This window comes from Diadema setosum, chromosome 15 (genome assembly GCF_964275005.1).
Source record: "Diadema setosum chromosome 15, eeDiaSeto1, whole genome shotgun sequence".
Classification (NCBI taxonomy): Eukaryota; Metazoa; Echinodermata; class Echinoidea; order Diadematoida; family Diadematidae; genus Diadema; species Diadema setosum.
Genome location: NC_092699.1, coordinates 30,759,383 through 30,786,791, shown reverse-complemented (window position 1 = coordinate 30,786,791; position 27,409 = coordinate 30,759,383). Strand labels below are relative to the sequence as shown.

At 37.8% G+C, this 27,409-nt stretch overlaps 1 protein-coding gene across 1 annotated transcript in view; it reads left to right on the top strand.

Annotated features, from left to right (window-relative positions):
* LOC140238668 (uncharacterized) overlaps positions 1-14,688 on the top strand; it is a 120,913-nt gene extending 106,225 nt beyond the window's left edge. Inside the window, exons 14-15 of the mRNA XM_072318569.1 lie at positions 119-184; positions 14,515-14,688. Of these exons, the coding sequence (XP_072174670.1) occupies positions 119-184; positions 14,515-14,688 (240 nt within the window). The remainder of the gene's footprint in view (positions 1-118; positions 185-14,514) is intronic.
* Positions 14,689-27,409: the final 12,721 nt, after the last annotated feature.

Sequence of the window (27,409 nt, the reverse complement as noted above, 5' to 3'; positions counted from 1 at the left end):
AATCAATTTCGAATCTTATTTGGCATTTAGATGCCCTTGATTTGGAGTGGGAAACGGTTAGTAATAAAGATGCATTGTTGAGACGATTCTAATGCTGAGAGGGTGTGTCTTTATTCAGCAGGTTTTCCTGTTTGTCCCTCCGGAATGGGAGCAGAATCGCTATACATCAAGCTACAGGTGGCAGGTTAGTCTATGCTCAAGACTCATTCAATCAAAGACTTTACAAACATAATATCAACACATCTCCCTTTCTTTAAAAGGAGATTACATTGTTATCGACTATTTTGTATACACATTCATGGCAATATATTAGAGTTTACTTTAACTCTTTTGACTGTCGTGAATGTCCTATTCAATCATCCAATAAATCTTTCCTTTAATTTAATTGCTTTAAACTGAGTTCTTTGAGTTCATTGTTTTAGAGTTCATATGCGACAACCGAGTTTTACAGCTTCTTCATGCGCGTATTTAATCATTTGCATTAATCTTTAACCAAATCCTGTCTTTACATTATAATTAGAGTCCATCATGTTTCAACTATTAACTCTAACAAATTTGCGAAATGTTCTTCTCGAGCAGCCTTGATATTTCGCGGAAAGTTCTTCGTTAGTTTCACTATTTACAAATCCAAGCAGCTGGGAGGCTTCACGATGCGTCCTCTTCAGGTAGATTTTACAGACATCGCATTTCGTGCAGTCTCGTCTACCATCGGAGCGTTGACGTCATTGTACCTCTGCACTGGTTGTGGCTCGTCTTGGCCTCGTCTAGGATCAGGTCAAAGATAACATCTATTTCTGCGACGAATCTCGGCAGTCTCTGTCTGGACCAAATATGACCGATGTGGTAGTGACTTTTCTTGATGACACCACCTTGTGACCATCTTCTGGTATTCTCTTGGAGTTTGACATGATCTCCTACTTTAAGGTGGGGCAGGTCACGAGCATGTTTGTCCCATTGCTCCTTTTGCTTCTTTTTCTGCCCTTCTTTCCTTTCCTTCACCGAATGAGCATCGATGTGCTGGGGGTTAAGTAGCTTTTCGGCCATGGGCAGATTTGTTCTGATTTGCCTGTTGAAAGCAGTTCTGCTGGCAATTGTCCATATTCTAATGGTGAGCTCCTGTAAACCTGTAGAGCTCGAAGGACTTCTTGTCCGCTGTGCTTTGACTTTCACTCCAGGTTTTTGACAATCTTGATGGCATCCTCAGCTTGCCCGTTTAACTGCGGGTGTTATGGACTTGTAGTTGTATGGCGAAAGTCCCATTCTTCACGACTTGAGAACTGGGGTTCATTGTCTATGATGACTTCACACGTAGAGCCATGGCGGGCGAATACAGCTTTCATACTGTTGATCACTGCTCTACTTGTTGTGGTCAACAGTGAACACAGTTCTATGTACTGTGAAAAATAATCCACAATCACCAGGTACTCCTCGTTGTCCAGCGTAAGCCGATCTGCGACCACCTTTTCCCGTGGTCTATCTGGGCAATTCCACGGTATATACATGTAGGACACAGGTGCCAAAAATTCAAAATGATATTTGTTTCAAATACCATACATTTTCAGACCATACTCGAGTTGAAGTTTTAAGAATCATTATGTTTTTCAATAAAAGCAGCCATTTTGATTTTCAAAATGGCTGTCAAAATATACCTCTAACTCAATGGTAAAAGAGTGTATTGTCACATAACTTACTCTCTGTATATCCACTTTACTAGTACTCTAAACAACAATCTTTTATATGAATGCAGTTACAAGAGAAGTCTTTTACCACACGATAGAAAAAAAAAGAGCTGGTTGCTTTAAAGAATTTGATCAAAACTTTTAATTAGTTTGACAATGATGGATGTAACGTCAGTTACCAAAACAAGGAATTTTTAACTCTATTCATCAAAGAAAGTGCGCTGTATGATGTAACTTGGGATTTCTAATGTATGCCCATATGCCTTCCTTTTAAAAGGGCATTGCACCGTTTTTTTTTATTTTTTTATATGTTGTTCTTTTAATTCTAAAAGACCCAGCGGTGCAAACAGAATCAAAATTTCATAACGATTTAGTCCGTAATTTTATGTTGAAAATGGAAATTTTTGGGCGAGAATTATGCTAATGAGCTGACGAGCCCGGATGTCGTGATGTCACAGGTGCCAAATGTTTCACTGATTACAAGCCCTCGCATACGCGTGCGTTAAATCGTGCCGAGTAGCAGACGACGCTTAGGCCCAATTTAGCTAGCAGGCGGCACTTGTGTACTGTCCTATCCATGCAGCTGTCTCAAATTTCGCTGAACCAAATCGCACCAAAATTACAGGATATACTTCTAAGCATATTTCAAAATACCGTATTATATTTGAACGAAATCGGTAATGGAGAAGTATCAATATTGACGCCAAATTTCAAGTTGTCACTAAAAAGAAAACTCACTCTTCGCGAGAGATCTTGGTAAACGCGATATGCACAATCTAGAACTGAAGTTAGCCGACTAGTGCTGTGCGAACGGGGAATTTACGCGGGAACTAAATTAAAAAATGTCATGATTTTAGTGATTTGTGTGATTTACGAACTTTATTTTTCAGTCAACTTAGCTCAAATAATTTATAAATTGATTTTTTGCTCCCGATTACTTGAAAGATTTGTCTCATGATATTAGATGGCTAACTTCAGTCTGTGCGTGTGCAGGCAAGTAGGGCTACTACGCCGCGATCACTCTTGTTTAGTCGTACAGAGCAGATTGTTTTTAGCGACGACAGGAAAGTCGACAACTTCACTTACGCTTCTCAACTTGCGATTTGGTTCCAATTAGCGTGAGCAAGTGGACATGAGTCATAAAATACTTCTTACGATTTTGGTGCAATTTGGTTGGGTGAATTTTGAGATATCTACATGGATACGGAAGTACTCTGGCACTATGCCTACACCAGCGCTTGGATCGCGAATCGGTGGCACTGTTTGTATCTACGTGGTCGGGCCACTCTTCCGAGGTATGGGTCCTACTAAAACTAGATCTAAGTTAGTCCTTGGTGTTAATACGACCACCATGAGATTTATCTCGACCACAAAAACATTGAAAATCCATAAAGCAGATACCTTACCTGCAAAATTCAGCACAGAAACAACATGGCCTGCAGCACAAGAGCCTCTAGCGGCAACGCTAGACCTTGGAGTCTGGACTTTCGTCTGGACTTTCTTCAAGTTCTGGCAGCAGGGGTATGTATTGCATACTAAACGTTTACGCTGTGCCTATTATTAGCGCTGTGCACGTACAGCTGTCGACGGAGCGGCGAGTAGAATCTTCTCGGTCCTTGACTGCTCACTAGTCCTAGTCCTAGTTCTAGTCTAGAGTCTATATGTACTGTCTGAGTGCCGTTTTCTTCTAACTAGGCGTAAACCGTGATTGCCGTTGACTATTTTTTGGATTTAGATTTTAAGAATCACTCAGTCCTCATCTTCGTTAGATAGTTTGAACTGTGATGTCGAACCATTATCGCTCATCATCAATGCATAGTTAGTGCAACGTTACTTTACACACAGTTTTCTATGGGCAGCACGTTCGGACAATGATGCCAATTTCATTTTGCATATCTGGAATATTCCCCACAAATTTGACCTACCGGTAAATAAAAAGCTTTTGAAGAGATTCCTTTTAAAAATTAATAAATATTGTTTAACATGTTTATTTCAGCTCCATATTGCAATTTTACTGAACAGTTTTTGCAGTACTTCGTGTTTGTTTGTTTGTTTGTTTGTTTGTTTGCTTTTATTTCTGCATTCAATCAAATGCAATTTGAATGCAAACTTCAAAAAGTACAAAGACAAAGAATAACAAGTGCAGTGAAATAAATCGATAACAGTACATAAATAGATTCACATAGGTGATTGCATTGAGCAATGTTGATACACAGAAACATGAAATAAAATATACAGTATTTTTCAGTAAACAACAGATATAATTGAATGCAGGAGACCACCATCATAAGCGATTAAACTTGAAATGGATGGAGGCCTCATAAAATGACTATCCAACGACATAACTCTCTTGGAGGAAGGTGATCAGGTGAGTGCAGTGCAGTTGCAGGTGAGAGTGCAAGATGCAGTTGAAGGAAGAAAATAGAGATTGACAATAAGATGACAATCTATACTATAAATATTTGTTAGCTCAATTGGTTTGGAGAATATAATTGTATCAAATATCGTTTAAGTGAAGCTTTCAAAGAATAAATACTTGAACAAGACTTTATATTATCCGGGAGATTATTCCAAATATCCGGACCCGAATATCTTATAGATTTATGTGTCACTAATAATTTGGGATTCAAAAGGTGGAAATTTCTACATATACGAGTAGGGTACGAATGGACAGAAGTATTGAACCTAAACATGTTATCAAACGATGATGGAAGTTGATGATGTATATATTTGAACATAATTACTGCTACTTGAATAATATTCAAATCAAAAACCTTCAATGTTTTAAGCTCATGAAATAAAGAATCAGTATGAGCCAGAAAATGCGATCCTGTACAAATACGTATAACTTTCTTTTGTAATTTAAATATAGAATTTATTTTGGTAGAGCCGCAAGTACCCCATACAACATTGCAATAACTTATATATGGGAGAATTAAGGAATTATATAATAGAAATAAAGTTGAACGAGGAAGAAAGAACTTCAGCTTGGAAATTATCCCTATATTTCTAGAAATACACGTTGTAACATGATGTAAATGCTCATTCCAAGTCAAACTTTCATCTATATATACTCCTAGAAATTTTGAATTCATTTTCTTTTCTAATGGGATATCATCAATGTTAATATGTATCAACGTATCTTCATTATGAGAATGAAGTTTGAAATGAATAAAATGAGTCTTTTTTATATTCAAAGAAAGTTTATTAGACTTAAACCAATTTGATACTTTACTAATTTCAATATTTAGAGTGTCATTTAAAATCTTAAGATCTTTATGAGAATAAAATATATTCGTATCGTCAGCAAATAGAACAAAAGAGAGAAGAGAGGATGTATTTATAATATCATTAACATAAAGAAGGAATAATAATGGGCCTAGAATTGAGCCTTGAGGAACACCACATTTAATTAAAAGGGGGTCAGATTCACAACCATTAAAAATAACATATTGTCTTCTATTAGTTAGATAATCTTTAAGCCATAAATGTGCTTGTCCTCGAATACCATAATGACTAAGTTTCGTGAGTAAAATAGAATGATCAAGAGTATCGAATGCTTTACTCAAATCACAAAATATACCTGCAACATGTTCTCTGTTTGCAAAAGCACTCGTAATTTTGTCATAAATTTGTATTAGTGCTAAATCAGTTGAATAATTTTTTCTGAAACCATATTGATTGGGAATAAGTAAATCATACTTATTAATAAATTTAAGAAGTCTATTATAAACAATTTTTTCTAAGATTTTGGATATACTAGGCAATAAAGAAATAGGACGATAATTGCTAATTTCATGAGGATCATCTTTTTTATGTACAGGATTAACTTTCGCTATTTTCAGCAGATCAGGGAAAATACCTTGTGATAAAGAAAGATTAAATATATAACTTAACGGTTCTGCGAGTGGATAAACTATTTCTTTCAATAACATCATACCTATTTTATCAGAGCCACAAGATTTAGAGCTATTTAAAGATTTAGTGATACTAATGATTTCACTGGGACTTGTTGGATTAAGATAAATAGACTCTTGATTTTGGTCAAAAAGATAATCTGTAAAATGAGCAGAAGTATTGCTAATTTTAGTAGCAAGTTCCGGACCGATATTAACGAAAAATGAGTTAAATGAATTAGCATACATATTGGGATCATTTATTTTAATACCGTTTAATGTGATATCATCCGTTGGCGGAGAATCAGGCTTTTTACCTAGGACCTCTTTAATAATTTTCCATGTTGCATTAATATTCGAAGAAACCTTTTTCATTCTGTCAGAAAAATATAATCTGCGGGATAAACGAATCAATTTTGTCAATTTATTTCGATAAACTTTATACATATTCAAATTAAATTCAGTTGGGTTACGAATGTGTAACTTATACAAAAAATTACGAGTTTTTATGGATTTCAAAATACCTTTTGTAATCCAAGGATTTCTTGGTTTATTTCGGTTAATTTTTATTCTGCATAAAGGAATATTATTTTCATAATAATATAATAATTTATCATTAAAACATTTATATGCCAAATTAACATTGTTAATACTATAAATATCTGTCCATTCCTCTAAAAATAAATTCTGTTTCAATAATTCCACATTACGTTTTGACTCTTTATAATACCATATTTTATCATATAATTTATTACGACCCACTTTACATTCACAAATTGAAAATATTGGTAAATGATCAGAAACTTCAGAACATAATATACCCCCCATAATTGTATTATTATACACATTCGAAAATATATTATCAATCTGAGTTGACGAGTGTGGATTTATCCTGGTGGGTTTATTGATAATTGACATAAACCCATATGAATACATTAAATGCATAAAATTAAGGGAATTATTGTTATCGGATGTGGGCGAAAAGTTAATGTTGAAATCACCAAAAATAAAAACATGTTTACTTTCATTACCTATCTTATGGAGATATAAATCCAATTCATCACAAAATAATTCACAATTCAGATCAGGAGGTCGATAGATTAAACCTATAATAACATTTTTAGAGAGTGGGTTCTCAATTTCAATAAATAAAGATTGTGAGATTTCATCAGTAAATTGACATGTGTAGAATCTTTCTAGTTCGTTTTGCTAAAGTCGGAGGTTGGCACCTGTGACGTATGCCAAATTGTGTGGATCATTCCTTGGCTTGCTCATTTTCATTTTTTTCAAAAAATCATTACAGGCTTATCCTGGGTTTTAGAATCCTCTCTTTCCAGTTGTAGGCATCAAAAAATGTAGATTAGAATTATCAGACAAGTAGAAAATGTCAGTACAGGTTTCTTTTAATACCAGAAATAAAGATACTTGGTATACTGGAGAGTCAAAATGAACACTTCAAAATGTGTAACGTGAGTTACCGAAACGTCATGCGCGAGTATGTAACGTCAATAACATGATAGTAATTATAACTGAGGCAAATTTTTTGACTTTAGGCCATTTCAATACGTCTACGAAGTCAAAGGTTATCAACAAAGAGCAGCAATCCCTTTGATAGGGAATGATGTCATCACCATGGTATGTCCATGGATACATTTTTTATTTCATTTCATTTTATTTATTTATCTATTTATTCATCATATATTTTTTTTTTTTTGGGGGGGGGGGGCTTGAGCTTTTGATTTTTGATTCAGCACAAGTTTAAGATGAAATCATCTGAAAGTTTAGGTTTACCACATGCAATATGCACTCAAATTATTATACAGTACATTTCCAGTCCTACGGGATGATAAAGCTACGAAAGTTTGTAGGCCTAATCAATGACGTGGTTGCATGGTAAACACCTTTTCATACAAAAGCTTGTGTTCAAATTCATGAATTTCTTCCGTCAAGATGTTTTCATTGCAAATGATTGACAAATTGCCCTACATCGACATAAAATAAGCACTGAATTGATCAGTGTTTTTAGTAGTAGCCAGGATAAAAAATCATGGGCGTACATACTCGAGCAGGATTCGAACCTACGACCTCCTGATCACCGGACAGGCGTCATCTCCACTAGACCACCGAGCTTTCGCCCGAAAGCAAGTGTTGGTTCTAATCCTTATAGCATGCAGCGGGTACTGCTTTGTTATTCAAATTCATGAATTTCTTCCGTCGAGATGTTTTCATTGCAACTGATTGACAAATTGCCCTACATCGACGTAAAATAAAAACACTGATCAATTCAGTGCTTATTTTATGTCAATGTAGGGCAATTTGTCAATCAGTTGCAAAAGCTTGTGTGCAGCTGTATACCAACAGTTTTATAATCTTTACTAATGATTGCTTTTGCTAGCATTTTTCTTTTTTTCTGGAAGCTTAGTGAAGTTTCAACCTCAAGGCAAATGCACAGATATATTTCTTTGCTTGCACTTAAATGTGTGGTTTAGTTAATGTGGCACATCTTGTATAATGGTACATAAAGGCATGTACTCATTACTGTTTGAAACTTAACACTGATGTTGCTCAAAGTGAGAGATGATTCTAGGGTAAAAAAAAAAAATCATATTTGTTGATTACTTTATTACATGGTGCAGGGACATTTTGTAATACATGATAATTATGAACAGGAAGACTTGTTTATATTGATCTTAGAATTCTTTCGTTGCAGAGTCCTATTTCTTGGTATCTGGGATGTATTTGCAAGCCTTTATATACCAGTGAAAGGGAACAGAAAAACAGTTATATTACTTTAAGCAAGGAATAAACCAATAATGCTCTTTTGACAAGAAACAAAAACAAAAACATAATGTTTCTTCTTCACAGGGAAATATTAAAAGTGCAACACTTTTCATTTAAATCAATTGATGATGGAGATCATTTTTTTTTTTATTTATGGCCCTAACAAATGAAGGAGAAGGAGTAAAATACAGAAAAGAAGAAGAAATATATCACAGTAGATTTCATTCATATTTTATTATGCATATTTATGAGTTGATATGTTTGATATGTTTTTTCCCCATGACCTGAAAGATATTTTGTTCACGCACAAAAATATCCATGTTTTGTGTAGTACTGCAGGGTATTATGGGTTGGGCACTCTAGATAGAAGCTTTCCTGTTCATTTAAAAAAAAAAAAAAAAAAAAAAAAAAAACCTTAGTTATGTCAAAATATTTATACTTGGAACTGGTGAATCTAAATGGCTCTGTGTAATCATAACTGTTGAATAAGCATTCAATCTTAAGACAAATGTCAAGAAATATCCTCTGGTGCATTTACATTATTTTTGCCCAACTGTGCTATGGCAGGGGGGGGGGGGGGGGTTGTCCCTAAGGGCCCCACCCCATTTGTGTCTTTAGATTTTGTTTTAATTTGTTGCTAAGTAATTGCCTGTTCCTGTGCCTATGTAATATGTGTAACGTCAGTTAGGTAATGTCAGTTACTGACATGTTTATTGTACCTTTAAGTTTTCATAGAACACAAAGAAAATGGACTAATGTTTCATTTCATTTGTGTATTTATAATTGATGAACCAAGGTATGATTCCATATCAAACAAATCATTCTGAAAGGTCAGAATGATGAAATATCACAAAACTATTCACAATCATGATTTTGCATGTGTAAACAATGTGGCAAATGTAAGCATAACATCAGTAACGTAACATCAGTTACCGTCATGCCTATTTCTCGGTATCTGGGATGTATTTGCAAGCCTTTATATACCAGTGAAGGGGAACAGAAAAACAGTTATATTAATTACTTCAAACAAGGAATAAACCAATAATGCTCTTTCGACCAAAAAGCATAATGTTTCTTCTTCACAGGGAAATATTAAAAGTGCAACACTTTTCATTTAAATCAATTGATGATGGAGATCATTTTTTTTTTATGGCCCTAACAATGCCTTGAAGGAGAAGGAGTAAAATACAGAAAAGAAGAAGAAATATATCACAGTAGATTTCATACATATTTATGCATATTTATGAGTTGATATGTTTCTTCCTTATGACCTGAAAGATATTTTGTTCACGCACAAAAATATCCGTGTTTTGTGTAGTACTGCAGGGTATTATGGGTTGGGCACTCTAGATAGAAGCTTTCCTGTTCATTAAAAAAAAAAAAAAAAACGAAGTTATGTCAATATATTTATAGAACTGGTGAATCTAAATGGCTCTGTGTAATCATAACTGTTGAATAAGCATTCAATCTTAAGAGAAATGTCAAGAAATATCCTCTGGTGCATTTACATTATATTTGCCCAACTGTGCTATGGCATGGGGGGGGGGGGGGGGGTTGCCCCTAAGGGCCCCACCCCATTTGTGTCTTTAGATTTTGTTTTAATTTGTTGCTAAGTAATTGCCTGTTCCTGTGCCTGTGTAATATGTGTAACGTCAGTTACGTAATGTCAGTTACTGACATGTTTACCTTTAAGTTTTTATAGAACACAAAGAAAATGGACTAATGTTTCATTTCATTTGTGTATTTATAATTGATGAACCAAGGTATGATTCCATATCAAACAAATCATTCTGACAGGTCAGAATGATGAAATATCATAAAACTATTCACAATCATGATTTTGCATGTGTAAACACTATGGCAAATGTAAGCGTAACATCAGTTACGTAACATCAGATACCGTCATGCCTTCACTGAAATTGGCGTGGTGCTAAAAGGAAATATTGTAAGTGCACATTATTTTGCACACCTGTTCCTAAGAACCTAGAAGTATTGCCATATTAAACACATAAAGGCTAGAAGTCAGGGACATGAGATATTTCCATTTAAATCTACACCATAATTTCTCATGTCCTTTTTCTGTAACGTCAGTTACCGACACATTTTCACTTGCTATCTGATAAGAAATGCAGCTTCAGAGAAAAGATTTCCACCTATTTCTTCATTCTTATGAACTCATTCATCAAATATGCTAATTGCAAGCCCCAGGTGCTTTCATTCACAAAACTACAGCGTAAACAATTTCATGGAAATCCTTATGCGTAACGTCAGTTACCGTGGAATTGCCCATCTGGTACCATGTGAGGTTGAAGGGTCTCCTGCTGTTTTGGTTAGTACATGAGGCACGCATTCCCGTTCTGCACCATTTGTGCTACGTCGTGGTTGAACCTTGGGCCAGTACAGGACCTCTCTTGCACGTCTCTTGCACTTTTCAATTCCTAAATGCCCTTCATGGATCTTTTGCAGTGCTCATCTTACATCCCATTGTAGCTGGTACAACAATGTTTCTTCCTTTGAAGATGATGCCTTGTGCCTCTGACAGTTCACTTCTGATATTCCAGTATTCTCTGACAGTGACTGGACACTGTTGTTTTTTCTCTGGCCATCCATCTCTGATGATAGCTAAGAGTTCTTATAGTGCTGTGTCTTTCTTCGTCTCCTCTACAAACTGGCTTCTTTTGTTTGACGTGACTGGCATGTACATACACTTTGATGTTTTCCTCTCTCATGACGTCTGGTTCTGACTCTTGGTCGACTGCTCTGGAGAGGGTATCCACTATGTACATGTACTCCCCTGGTGTGTATGACACTTTTAACTCATACCCCTGGACTCTGATGAGGAGTCGCTGGATGCGTAGGGGACAGTCACACAGGAGTTTGACGAACAAGGGTGTTAGCGGCTTGTGATCTGTCTCTCCTTCAACCTGTCGTCCATAGATGTCCTGGTGTAAATCTTTCACATGCGTAAATGATAGCTAGCAGTTCTTTCTCAATCTGCGCGTATCTTGTCTCTGCATCAGTCATCGCTCTGGATGCATACGTTATGGAGACCCAATCTTGGTCACGCTTCTAGAGTAACACGGCTCCAAGTCCATTCTTTGACGCATCAGCTGACAGCTTGGTTGGTTTTGCACAGTCATAGAAGTGCAGCACTGGCTCTGTTGTCAAGGCTTTTTTCAGCTCTTGCCATGCACGTTCCTGTGCATCGGTCCACACCCACTGATTTCTTTTTTCCTAATAGGCTTCTGAGGGGCTCTGATTTGGTTGACAAGTCAGCGATGAACTTTCCTTGGTAGTTGGTCATTGGTAGTTTTCCATGTTCTTTATGGCTGCCACTTTCTTGGGGTCTGACTGAACTCCTTGATCACTGATGATATCTCCGATGAATGTCAGCTTGTTAACACCGAACTCACACTCTTTTCTAGCTGTCTCTAGAACTTCTTTCAGCCTGAGGTCATGCTCTTTCTTTGTAGCTCCCCATACAATGATATCGTCCATCGTTGTGTTCACTCCTGGAATATGCGCAAAGAGCTGGTGCACTATCTTGTGATACACCTCTGGAGCACTGCATATTCCGAATGGAAGTCTCAGGAAGCTGTACCTTCTGAAAGGCGTGATGAAGGGACACAACCTTGAACTTTCATCATCCAGCTGGATCTGCCAGAATCCACTAGATACATCTAGTTTACTGAGGTACTTTGCTCCGGCAAACTGCGCGGTTATTTCAGGTCTCGACGGCAGCTGCAAATGCTTTCGCTTTTCGTTACCCGTGCTTTTTCTGTACGATCACGAGAGATGACACCCATTCGGTGGGTGTATCTATGGGCGCAATGGCGTTCATGCGTTCCATTTGGTGTAACTCTTGTTTGAGTTTTTCTTTCATCGGAAATGAGACTTTTCGGCATGCATGTTGAACAGGTCTCGCATTTTCTGTCACGGTTATGAGGTGCTTACCGGGCACACATCCTTGACCTTCGAACATGTCTTCATAGTCTTCGATCTACATTTTTTCTTCATGTGTGTTTTTTGTGACATTAAACACACGTTTCACCAGTTTCAATTTGTCACATGCTTGCAAACCTAGTAACGGTTGGTAATTTCTGGGAGTCACTAGAAACAACATACTCTCTGTCAAATTCTTGCGCTTCACTTGCGCAAAGAAACAACCTTTCACTGGAATTTCAACTCCACTGTACCCTGTCAACTTGACATTTACCGATGACAACTTTGGTTTTGGTTTCAATGTCTGATACACACTCTCTGGGAGTAGATTTTTTTGCGCGCCCATATCTGATTTGAACAGCACTTGATAGTCATTCACCATGAGATGCGCTTTCCATTCGTCACATGACTCCTGTGACTTGACGACATCAGTAAGAAGACTCTCATCCTTGGAATTGCTCTGCAGTTCATTTATCTGAACACGACTTTTGCAACACTTTGCGAAGTGATTCATTTTTCCACATTTCTTACACACCTTTCCTTGTGCAGGGCATGCATTTATGGCATGTCGATTGCCACACCTGGAACAAGCTGTTAGTTTTTGTTTCCACCGTGGAGTTTCTGATTTTTTACCGGGATTGACTGCCTTTTTGCTCAAAGCATCAACAGGGACTGACACATTCTATCTTTGAACCAAGCTCTTGTGCCTGAGCTCTAGTGATTTTGAACAGCAGCGCAACAAATTTGCAATGCCTTTGGAAGTGTCAAATCATCCTCTCTGAGCAATTGCTTAGGCAAACCACTATCTGTGATTCCACGTACAAATTATCTGATCTCCGATCAAACCATCAGTCAACTGCGAATTCACACGATAGTGCATGATTTCTCAATTCTGTGACATACTGATCAATGTTCTCCCTCACACCCTGAGATCTGGTAAAGAATGTATGCTTCTCATATATGACATTCTTCTTGGGAGTGCAATATTTCTCAAACTGTTCAAGCACTTTCTCCAACTTCATCTCATCACCCTCAGCAAATGTGATTGTATTGTAAATATCAAGGGCAGCATCACCTATCACATGCAACAACATTGATATTTGTGCTTTATCGTCTTTCCTTGACATTCCAGAAGCAACAATTCTCCGACAAATTACCAATCAAATCTAGCGGTGCTGGTTGTGTTGAGTTTGCCATGTTCACTCTCTGCTCATTCACTCACATGAACAGTGTTAACAATTAGCATAAAACAGTATCTTTTCAACAAGTATGCTCAATTATTTGACACTTTCACGGGGTGAACATTTTGCATGCACCATATGCTTTCTCAATACCTGCAGCTATACTGTACAATCTAATTGTCATTTGACCTCATGAACTTTCTGTTCCCTATGGTGACAGTGCCTATGCAAGTCATTGGACACACAATACAGTCATGCACATTCAATGCAATGCATAAAGTATGTCACACACACATTGGGTTAGTACATCTCAATACACTTGCTTTAATTGATACTGTATTGCATGCTAATGTACACGTAGCTCCATGCATTCTCCACTCTAGCAAATGAAATGGTCTGGCTTGTTTCTTGCATGGATTAATCCTCGTCATAGTCCCTTCTGTTCTTCAGAATGACATGGACAGTTTATCCACTCTGACACCATGATTTGGCATTTAGATGCCGTTGATTTGGAGTGGGAACGGTTAGAAATGAAGATGCATCGGTGAGACGATTGAGAGCGTGTGTCTTTATTCAACATGTTTTCCTGTGTGTCCCTCTGATCCGCACGCACGTGGAGTGGAATCGTAGTACATCCCGCTACAGCTGGCAGGTTAATAGTCTTTGCTCAAGACTCATCACAGCAAAGACTTAACAAACATAATACCTGTTCGACACAGAATCTTTCCGATTGAGTTAAGTTTGCTTAAGGATAGCCCGACAAATTTTGTTTCTTCACCCAGAGAACCATGCATATAAGTTTCTTTCTAAGTAGTTATTCTTGATTATTAACAATTGAAAGTACCTGAGGTTCAGGGATGCAGTTTTCTTCTTGAAAGTTCGAATGTGATCATATGAAATGAATATTGCATAATGGGAAAATGTTGGTTTTAGAGAACATGATGTTGAGTGCTGTTTATCATGGCATATTAATGCTTTATCATTGAGCTGTTTATTTGGTTTTAAACCTTCTGTACTGCTGCGTGCACTATGTAGGTATCAATTACTCCAAGTAAAGGATCTGCATATTGGGAAACTGCAGCAATGGCCTTCACCGAGATGATCTGCACCCTGCCAAACGTTCAAACATTGAGACTTCACGATGTCAACATGACAGACAGTTTTTTTCTCAAGCTTGCTGAATCACCATCAGGAGCAACGGTACCTTGAATTAGTTTGTTTTGTGTTTTTTTTTGTCTCCAATGAAATATTGTATAGTGGAATAAAATGGATTAGTTTTCTTCTCTCTTATTTCCATAGTAGGAAAAATGTTGAATAGCGGAATAAATGGAATAGTGTTCTTCTCTCTGATTTCCATAGTAGGAAAAATGTTGAATAGCGGAATAAATGGAATAGTGTTCTTCTCTCTGATTTTCACAATAGGAAACCACAATGCATGATAAAGGTGAATGTACACTGTAATAAACAGAACTGTAGTAATGATCCCAATGAAAGAGCAAGTTCCACTGAAAAAGATGGCGTGACATGTTGATGCTCTACCTGTTACCAAAAAAGCAATAATTTTCTTGGTATATATATGTATATATATATATACAGACAATACAGTATAACATCTTTTGAAAGTTGATGAGGCAATTCTGTCATGTCCTCTGATGTCCCATAAGGCATTAAGATCATCTATATCTATATTCTACCTCCACATACTATAAAGCCCATCGCACACTATACGATTCACAACTATACGACTGAGAGACTTTGAATCTAAAATAAATCACAATAGCTTCAGAATAAACATGCTTGTTTATATTTCAAATTCAAAGTCTGTCAGTCATACAGACATAAGAGGGTCGCAATTCAAATAAAGGATCTTGGCAAAGTTCAAGTTTGGGTTCGCAACACCTTTGGGTATAAGGCCAAAGATGCCTCCGCCATTAAGTGGTGCCGGAGGCATTATGTTTTTGGGTCAACCGTCCGGCATCCTGTTCGTCCGTCCGTAATGAATTTTGTGGACAGCATAACTAAGAAACCTTTTGAGGTATCCCAATTGAACTTGGCATGTATGTGTATTAGGGGGTGAAGTTGTGCCTATCAACTTCTTTATGCACATACTCAAGGTCAAAGGTCATGGTCAAATGCTAAAAACTTCATTATTTCCCTCATATCTATGGAATGCCTGAAACTATTTTCTTTAAACTTAGTGCATAAATATATTACCCACTTAAGATTCTCTGAAGAAAGTTTGGGGTCAGGAGGTCCAAGGTCAAAAAGTCAAGTAAAAATGTTGAAATTGCACTTTTTTTCCGTATCTTGCAAATTGTTCAAGGTAACCTATCTTCATGGAACATAGTAATATATTAACGTACTGACTGGCATTAATTATCTAGGGAATTTGGACTTCATGGGTCAAAGGTCATGGGTCAAAGGTTAAGGGCAACACTTCAAAATTTTACTATTTCCCTCATATTCATGCAATGCCAACATGATTATTTTTTGTATAACCCAATGAAGATTCGCTGAGATTTTTTTTTTTTTTTTTTTTGTGCCAATAAAGTCAAGATCAAGTAAAAGTGTTGAACTTATTTCTTCCTTCATATCTCGGAAGTGGCTCAAGTTGTCTTGAAACTTATTTTGAAACATATTTATGCATGTGCTGCCTGACAACGATTCTCTTATGAATTTTAAGGTCAAAGGCCAGATGAAAATGGTAACAATTTACTATTCAATACAGAAATTGCACTTTTTCTCCATACCTTGAAAATTACTCAATGCAGAAACTTATGAAAGGGTCAAAGTCAACATAATGTCCTCAAATCCCCAAATACATGCTGTCCTATTCATCCAATTAAACCTAGATCAAGGAATATGAACATTCAACACATTTGTGACAAACATATTTTAATATTTTGCCAATTTTGTGAAAATGTAATCACACATTGTCCACATGAACTACTAGACCTATTGGGAGAATCATGCATTATGGCGGACGCATACCAGTTGTCAAAGCGACATTTCTATTTTTATTATTATTTTTTTTTTTATGCCTCCGCCACGAAGTGGTGCTGGAGTCATTATGTTTTCGGGTTGTCCGTCCGCATTCCTTTACGCGATAACTTGAATAATATTGACTGGAATTTTACCAAATTTGGTCCAAGTATAAAGTATGATAAGGCAATTACTTGATTAGATTTTGGGTGAAATCGGCCGAAGGCCAAGGTCAAAAGTCAAGGTCAAATCATGAAATTGTATCTGTTTACGTGATAACTCAAGACTGGATCAAGCAAATTTCACCAAACTTTGTCCGAGGACGATGTATTGTACGATGGAATGATAACTTGATTAGTTTTTGAGGGAAATCGGACTGAGGTCAAAGGTCAAGGATCAAGATCACATCCTAAAATTTATCTGTTTACGTGATAACTCAAAACTGGATGAAGCAACTTTCACCAAACTTGGTCCAAGGATGGCGTATGATGAGGCAGTTATTTGAGTAGTTTTTTAGTGAAATCGCCAAGAGGTCAAAAGGTCAAGGTCAAATGCTGAAAAGTTGCTATTTTCCCCATATCTACGCAATGCCCAAAGGTATTTTCTTGAAACTTAGTGTAGACATGTACTACTGCGTAATGATTCTGCAGAGTTTCATGTCATAGGTAAAAGGTCAAAGGTTAGGTGAAAATGTTACAATTCCCTTCATTACAAAAAGTCTACACGCGAATGGTGACAAACAGATAATGAGCTATGACGTAGATCCGTCATTTGCATACCACCTATCACAGTGCGTTGAGCGCTAAAGAATAAATTATTCATGATGCAATCGCGCGCCGCAAATGCTACGTTGAGCTAATGTATTAATGAAATCTAAACGACGGGCGCACCTATTGTCATGTCACGAATTTGCATACGAGCTACATCACGATCAGGCGTTGACCCGATGCGACCTCGTAAGGCCAATGACATCTAGCCAATCAGCTAGCGTATTCAAGTGAGAAGCACGCAATTGCTTTAGTGTATGAACATATTGGTGAGTTATTCACTTGGGGCTAAACTGACATGGTTTATGAATATTGGAAAGGTACCGATGGCAAAGTTTCACGAAATTCCTCCAAACTCAATATGAATGCACGTGAGTATTTGCCGCAACTTACTAGGCAGGTGCAGTGTACACATACAACAGGTATGGCAGTAAGATAACCCTCCCAAAATGGCCTTCAGGCTCACAGTTGGCACACCGCGCCGTCAATGTAAAATTACGTGTTGTCGTGGAGCTGATTGCATTTGAGTGAGAAATGACACCTAATTTTCAACTCGAAAGGTACCGATGTAAAATTTTCACAAAACTCTACAAATGAGGTATTCAGATCAAGCTTGAAATCTAGATTTTCATAAAAAAACAGGTGCATTTAAGCAAAAAGTCATATTCTGGGAGGTATGAGTTCGTAAAGTTGAGAGTCCGTGTAAATGTTCTATACCAGTACCTGATTGTGCGCTCTGCGCGGTGCATTTAAAGGAGACCTCCCGATGATTTTCAAATTTTTACATTTGAACACAATAAATTCGTTAGACTGAGGACAGAGTTTCAGAATTTGTGAGAATTGGGATGAAGAATTAGAATATTTCCGAAATTTAGAACAAATTGCAATGAACAAGGATGATGACATGGCAGAGTCACCATAAGAATGCATGAGTTGGGGCTCAAGGGAGCAGAACAAAAGAAGAAGGCATGCATAGATTATACACAGGTGAACTCGCAAGCAAGCGGTATTGAAATGTTGTTCATTTTCCATCTGTGAAGATGGCTGGATAGCCCATATTCAGCTACACTAAGCTGGTCTTCCATGGGGTCCAGTTGGATGTGAGGTGGGACCACTTCACCGGGTTAAATACCCTGCTCTTTGCGATGAATGAATGAAGCGGGATCTTTTACGTGCATGAGCTGTGACTCTCTCATACACGGAACCTCCATTTTATGTCCTATCCGAGGGACAGAGTGGTTTGCCTCTTGCTAGAGGGGATGGTATGTTTACACACAACATTGCTCAGTCCAGACTCGGGTTCGAACCCGGGCCGCGTGATTGTGAGGCAGACGCGCTACCGACTGAGCCAACTCACCGCCCTGTGAGTTGGAATTACACTGCAACATTTCTGAAATATGTGAAGCTCCTATGTCATCATCCTTGTTCAGTGTAATTAGATTGTTTAAGGTTTTTCAAAGTATTGTTTCTCTGCTCAAGAATCACAATAAATTCCACAAATCTATACATGGAGTTGTCAATTTATGTACTACATGATGTGAAATTATGAAAATCGTTTGGAATGTCCCTTTAAAAACTCTGGTTTCCTATGGAGGATGTCACCGCAATTTTTGTGATGTTTCTCGCAAATGGTTTGATGTATCTTCATGGAACTTGGTACATACACATGCATTGACTGGCAGGGATTATCTAGGGAATTTAGGGGTCATGGGTCAATAGTCAGGGTCAAAGGTCAAGGTGAACTCCTTAAAAATTACACTTCCTTCATACCTTGAAATTATTAAATGCATAAACTTATATTAGGGTTGATTAAAAGTCAAGTAAAAATCTTCCAATTCCCCGAATACTTGTACATGTACCTGTGCTCTTAGAAAATCAAAGCAAACCTAGTTCAAGGAAAGTGAACATTCAAGACATTTCTGTCAGACAAATCTGTCATTTCAATGTTTTGCCACTTATGTGCAACTGTCATCACACATTGTAAAGGCATTTTATTATACACCTATTGGGCGAATCATGCATTATGGTGCAGGCATACCAGTCGCCATAGCGACATTTCAAGTTTTTGTATAAAATTAACTCCTAATAAAGAGGGCAGAAGAAGCTGCTAATAACTACTGTAAAGCACAAGATCTCTTGTCGTCCACAAACATGACCAAATTATCACAACTGGAGCACTTGAGTTGTACACCTCCCAGTCATGAGCTCACATAGCAAAATGGGGGTATGAGGACAGTGTCGATGCCATGGCCAGTGTGGGTAAGGGGACAGCTCTTTGTCTCCTTAGTTTGATATGGCTGGTCATAAACTTCAGGGTCACAATAGATACATAGACATTGTTTGGCAATAAACTTCATGGTCACAATAGATGCATGGACATTACTTGGCTTCCTTCTTAATCCAAAAAAAGCACAGTGCTTGTGTTGTAGGTATGAATAGAGACTAAAATTCATCTCTAGCTGTATTCTACGTGGAGACATATAAGTACAAGGGAAAGATGTTACAGTGACTTACAAAAGTAACACCCTATTTTGGACATCTAATCATAGTGCTATGGCTGAAATAAAATGAAACTATCTAGATAAATGTGCATTCCCTTATGTAGTCATGAATTGTAAAGTGTGTGGCAGGCTTAACCCCAAAAAAGACTGGGTTATTTTCATTGCTAGCAAGATGAGGGGCTGATACAGCCCCCTTCCTAAAGATCTTCGCCGTTGACTGCGTGATTGCAAGGCGCATCATCTACAATGTAATCTACAAACCAAAAAGGTAATTAATTTGCAATTCAAATGTCTTTTTATCAAAATCAATTATGCCAATTTCATTGTGAAATACAAAAAAAAAAATGACTGTAAATCTGTGAATAAAGGTTAAAAACTGCTAGTTTTTGGTCTAGGTACTCTTTGTGTTAGGTATTCTTATTGAGTAGGCCTATACAGTACATAAAGAAATGACCATATGGAAATGTTATGCCTCCGCCAAAAGGATGCGGGAGGTAGAATGTTTTCAGGTTGTCTGTCCATCTGTATGTCTGTACGTCTGCACGTCCGTCCTACATGTATTTGTTTAACCAGATAACTTCTAATATTGAGTGGAATTTTACCAAACTTGGTCCACAAAGTAGGATGGGGCAATTTCTTGATTAGATTATGTGTAAAATCGGCCAGAGGTCAAAGGTCAAAGATTTAGGTCAATTAATCATGAAATTGTATCAGTTTACGCGATAACTCAAGACTGGATTATGCAAATTTCATCAAACTTTGCCCACGGGTGACGTATGCTGGGGCAATTAATTAAGTAGCTTTTGTGTGATATTAATCACAGGTCAAAGGCCAAAAGGTCAAGGTCAAATGCTCGAAATTCCACTATTTCCCCATCTCTATGCAATGCCTAAAGGTATTTTCATGAAACAGTTAGAGTATACATGCTCTACCAAATAAAGATTCTCCAGAGTTTGGGTCATAAGTTCAGTGGTCAGGTGGAAATGTTAAATGTCACTGCTTTCTCCATAGATACCTCGCTAATTATTCAATTCAATTCAATTCAATTTCGGTTTTATTAAAAAAAGAAAAAACACCGAATGAAAGTCCAAAGACTAACCATATTTGGTTTACATCAAACTTTACAGCTTTACAACAAGGAGACATAAAGAAGAGGAAAAACAAACTGACATTTTACACAACTGATTCATTTGATCACCCCCCCCAAAAAAAAAAAATATATATATATAATCACATTATCATGAAAATTGATAACATCAATAATAGCAACAAAGATAAGGCATCAACAGAAGAGAAATTGCACACACCCTTACATGCAATGTACATTTGAAAAAAAATATATATAATTCACACATTAAAAAACTTTAAATATTATCATATTGGTAAATATTGGACTAAAAAACCAGCAACTGGAAATGAATGCAGTCATTCAAAGATATTTAGATTAATTTCATCCAACAGCAAATAAAGTTATGGGGGAATAAAACGCAGCATAATGTGAATATCGTAATGCACCATGACAAACACAAAAATAAAAATCAAGGCTATCAGTATTCGGACAGAGAGTGAAAAAAAAGAGAAAAATCAAGGGAGATAAACAGGAGACGTTGGAATAAATATTCGCGAACAGGTGTGGAAGCGGATAAGAAATAAAAAGAAGACAACCAGAAAATAGAGAAAGAGAGGGAGAGAGAGAAGAGACTAACATAGGGATCATGAAGAGGAGGGAAACAAAGCGGAGCAGAGAGAAAAATAAGTACTCGCAAATAGGTGTGAATAAGTATTCGCAAACAGGTGTGAAAGCGAATAAAATAATCAAAGGGTAGCAGCAACATGTAGATCGATAGAGAACGAACAGAGAAATCAAGAGATGGGGTAAAACAAAATGAAACAGAGAGGGAGAAAAAGTCAAAAAGAGCTTAAATAAATCTTTCAAATTGATTACAGATAAAAAGAAAATACCATCAACAGCAGCGATTACACATATGAAGTAAGTACACATACGTAGTGCCACATGTGCAATAAGGGAAAAAAATAGGGAAAAAAGAAAAAAAACAAACATAACATCACAGTGCGGATAACGCTACATACATGAGGGATGTGACCGAGCGAATGCTGTAGCAATAGCCAACAACAAAATACAATGCATTCAACCATTCTTATTTAACTCTTCACATGCCATGGTGGAAACCCCCTTTGTGCCACATTATTCATAGACACTTACAGTTTCATGCTTTGAGAAAACATTTTGTTTTTCAAGTCTATATAACTTCTTTAGATTTCTGTTGAGCTGGGGAAAATAGCAAGTAAAGTTGTAGTGAAAATGCCAAGCTTTGTTTTGATGTATTATCGTATGACAAATCTGATTGCTTTTCTTTGACATGATCAGTAGCTGCATTGCTGCAAAGGCATGACTTTTGTACACAAATCAGTGACAGAGACATAGAAATTACTCTCAAATCCAGTAGAGAACACCTCTTAATAGTCAACCACTACATGAAATGAAAGCTATATGTGAGAGGAACGGAAGCGCGAGAAACGCTTTCATTGTACCGCGGTATTTGGTGATTTATTGATCGGATTAGGCGGATTAGTGCGCTTGAGCAGAATGTGTTGGCACGCCATCGAATAGTCGGACGTGCGGACGTGGTACCTAAAGACTTTTAAAATTCTAATTAAACCATACGAATATTTCAATAATATTGAAACTGCACAATAAAAATATTTGAAGTGAAAACTTCCTGACGAAATTCCCAAGAATTCAAAGTCCAATTGTAATTGAGCTCGATACTGACATATGAACGAAGAAAAAAAAGGGAGAAAACTGAAAGAAAAAGTGTCGAAATGAAAGGAGGATGGATAAAGAGAGAAAAATACAGAGGTAAAAACTGATAGGATGGAACAGACCACAGAAAAATAAAGACTGTTATGCATATTTCACATTTACAAAACAATTCTGATGAATTGAATTAAAACGAGCTAATGAGGGCACTGTAGTTCACTGGTAACGCTGTGTTCTACAACATAGTAAAACCAAATAGTGATCATTTCTTCGACTACACCGTGCGGATCTAAGAACGATCTCACAAATCATATTTCACTTTTACAAATGAAAAAAAAAAATCTAATGAGTTGAATGAAACAGACGAACTAAAGAGGGCACTGTACATCGCTGGTACCGCTGTGTTCTACAACGTGGCAAAGCCAAGTGATGATTGTTTCTTAGACTACGACCAGTTTCAACATGGCGCGACTGTGGCAAGAGATGGCGGTGTCGTGTGAATCTTAAGAGAGATCTTGCAAATCGTGACAGGATTTCAACGCGGCGATCTGCAAGGGATTGTTCAAATTAATCCATAAGGTCATCATAACTAATTATGCGAACTACTCTCTTTTGCACTCTTGATTTCAGCTGCTTGGCTTAGGGTCAGACCAGACCCCCAAACTGGCACTCCGTACTCTAAACTTGGGCGAATGTAGGTAGAGTATACGAAAACAAGATCCTCCAGTTAGTTTGACACCGAACTTCTTCAGTTTACATGAGATGAAAAGGGGTCTAGAAGCATTTCCTACAATATGTTTCACTTGCTCATTCCACTTAAGGTCATCCTGAATGATAATTCCAAGGAGCTTTAAGAATGAACTTGATTGCAGAGGCACATCATTGATTGTGAGATGAATAGGAGGGGGAGCATGACGAAGAAAGGAAATCTGCAACACTTTGCACTTCTCTGGCTTTGGAGTCATGTCGTTACCATCACACCAACGACTCACGAGAGCTGATTGCATTTCGAACGGTTGCAAATGATGCACAACTTCCACAAGTGACAAGTAATCGATGTACTTCCAGTGTTCACAATCTTCAGCAGCATTGTTGATCATGACAAGGAATATGATGGAACCAATTTCGTTCCTTGGGGCACACCACAAGAGAGCTGACGGGACTCAGACGACACACCCTTGAAACGAACAGACTGAGTTCTGTGCGAAAGAGAGCTGCAAATGGTTGGAAGAATTGCCCTATCAACAGCAAGATGGATCATTTTCCTGATAGCAATCGTATGGTTGATCTTGTCAAACGCTTTACAGAAGTCGATAGCATAAACGTTCGCGATAAAACCGGAGTGATCTAAGCCTCTGTAAATATGGTCGAGCATTTCAATGAGGTAGTGATCGACTGAAGAGCTTTTCATGTTGCCAAATTGGCGGGGATCCACTCAGGACTTTATGTCCTCCATTACCCAGTCAGCGAGAAATCCTTCGAATACACGAGCTAGAATGGGTGATATAGAGATCGGTCGCAACTGGTCGTATCCTATGACAGGACTGCTCTTTGGAATGGGACAGACTGATGAGTTTTTCCAGGCATCAGGAAAGCATCCGATTTCCAGACAGAGGTTAACAAGTACAGTGAGAGGTTCTGAAAGCACATAAGCGAACTCCTTTATCAGGCGGGGCTGCAAATCCTTAGGATGACACGCTTTTAACACGTTCAAACGATGAAGCCGGTTGTGAACCTGACGATGGTCAATGATAGGCGGGCAAGTAGCAGGCGGAAGATAAGCAGGGAGCTCACATGTGTTAAGTGGAGGGAGGGTGGAGCAGATATGGGCAAAATATTGATTCAGTTCATTGGCAACATCTGCGGGGGACTTTTCATCGTCAGGGCATGCAGGGAGACACAGTGACTGCTTAAGAAGTCCAGCCGTATGCCTAATTTGCTGGTTTGTTTCTTAGATTGGCCGTTTTCTCTTCGTAGGAAGCCTTCTTTGCAGCTTTAATCTCCCGTTGGACAGCATTACGCAGAGAGTTGTAAGAAACACAATTGTTCCTAAAAGCCTTGTCATGCTTCAATATCAATCTGCGAATTTTATTTGTAATCCAAATTTTGTCAGTCGGTCAACGCTTGATCGTGACAAGTTGAAAGAAATGTTGGTGTTGACGATGGAGCGAGCAGTTGTTGAAATTGCTCTGCCATCAAGTTAGGATCATCACAATCGGTGATGCAGGACCAATCCGTCTGTTACCCACTGACCAAAAGCGCGTATAGCGCAGTCTCTGAAGGGTCGGAAGGAAACACGTAACGAAGACCGCGGAGAAATGGCACATGTGGAATTGAGAATGACCACAGCATGATCACTCATAGAAATCGGAGCAGAAATGACTGGTTCCTCGTAATGATCCGTGAGATCAATTATGATCTTGTCGAGAATTGCGGAGCCCCGAGTCGCTTTGCTGACCACTCGAGACATTAAAGTGTGCTGTGTAATACTGGTGGTGTCAGCGTCATTAAAGTCGCCCATGATGATAAACGATGATCGATCACATGACGATTGAACTTGGTCTACCATGGTGATGATGTGATCAGATAGCTGCTCCTTGAATTGTGATTGGGGAGGTGAGTACAACACACACACACATATATGTCATTCAGGAGACAAACTGAACTGGACAATCGAAGTTTCATCCACATAACTTCCAGACACTCGGGGACAAGGTCGGTAAATACCTCCGAAGCACTGATGTCGTCCCTCACAAACACAGCAACTCCACCGCCTAAGCGCTGTTGACGATCGCGATGAAAGTGACGAAAGTTCGGCAATTGGCAAGAAGACGCGGGGTTGTCAGCTGAAAATCAGGTTTTGGTAACAGCAATCAAATGATGGTTGCAGTGAGTAGATGCAGTGACTGCCTGAAGATCGCTAAATTTGTTGTTGAGTGATCTTGCATTGAAAAGAAGTACGGATGGTAGGGATGGATTTAGAAGCACATGTTTCGTGTAGATCAGATTAGAGACTGAACATTCTTGACTTTTGAGAGAGTGGCTGTAGGACAGGAATGCATCTGCGCATATGAGAACCAGCTCGACGACCACAGGGTCTGGATTTCGAAGCCTGCAAGATTCCAAGCGACTCAATGTTCGCTTATGCATCTGGGGGTAAAGGAATTTCGCCAGTCACTGAGCGATTACGTAACTCGTAGAGTTCAAGTCTGGAATAGCTCATTGTGGGACGCTCATCGGCCGTGACCGTGAACGACATGCAAATCATGCAGAGCAACAACAATTTGCATATGAAAGTGAAGGTTTGAGTTCCTGCTGCCAATGGTGTAGGTATAACCCTTCGTGTAAATCTGCAAGCCACAGAGCCCAACGTACCTTCGTGTTCAGGTTCCATACTATTCCTTTCGGCAAAACTGGCAAAGAGTCCAAATTATCACGCAAAACTGGTCTTGTGAGTCCTCCAACTTAGAATAAAAACATTGAATAAAAAAATTAACACATATATGCGGGGCTCGACACTAACTTTTATTTTTGGTGGCCCGATCGGGCCACCAAAATCATTAATTTTTATTTTTTGGTGGCCCGAAAGTAAAATCTGGGGGCCCGAAAAAAAATGAAGAAAAACATAAGAAATACTAAATCGGTCCTACTGAACATAGAAAATGAAATATTAAGTATTACTGAAGTGATACATGTACCCATGTCTAAAATAAATGAAGACAAAATTCAATCATCTTACCGTTATTCTGAGTTCTAAGATTTAGCAAATAGGCTTATAGATTATTATAAAAGTTGATGCCTATTTAGGTGGTTGAAACTTACGTTTGAAACGATAGAGTGGGAGCATTTGCAGACATTTGTGAACATCCGACATCTGTTTTGGCATTGTAAAGAGCTGGAAGTTACCGTTATTCATTTCTGATTGTAAAAGCAATTATCCAACATTTACTAGTATTTTAACACCGTTACGGAGCCGAATGTTACTATTAATTAGTTGGTTTTTTTTTTTCAAATGTAAAAGCAAAGAACTGACATTCATTTTAGCATCTTACGGAGCTGAATGTTATCCTTATTCATTTCTGAATGTGAAAGCAAACATCCCCAATTTATTTTAGCATCTAACTGAGCCGATTGATACCATTAATCATTTCCAAATGTAAAAGCAATAATCTGTTTTTCATTTTAGCATCGTACGGATCAGAATATTACCGTTATTCATTTTAAAATTAAAAAAACAAACATCCAACATTTGTTTTATTATCGTATGGAGCCGAATGTTACTGCTGTCCATTTCCGAAAGTAAAATTAATTATCTGACAATTTAGCATTGTACGGAGCCGAATTTTACTGTTTTTCATTTTTGAACGTCAAGGCAGACATCAGACATTAAATATTTTACCATCAAACGCAGCTGAAAGTTACTGTTATTCATTTCGAAATGTAATAGCAAATATCCGACATTCATTTTAGCATCGTATGGAGCAGAATATTACTGCTATTCACTTCCGAACGTAAAAGCAATCATTCATTCATTCATTTATTTATTTCCATATCAAAACATAACATCTACAAATATCAAAACACAATTGCCTTGGTACATTTATACATTTTGAATGGAGGGATCATAGAAAGCACACACGAGGCTTGTTGGAAATGATCCCCTACAAACAATTATCAATACATTTCAACTAAACATCTGACATTTATTTTAGCATCTTCCTTAGCCGAATGTTATTGCTATTTAGTTTCAAAAGTAAAAGCAAACATCCGACATTTATTTAATCATCATTCGAGGTTGAATATCATTGTTATTCATTTCCGAACGTCTTCTGCAGCTGATCTGTTATTGCTGTTTACTTCAAACCTGAACGTGAACATCCGGTATTTATTTTACTATC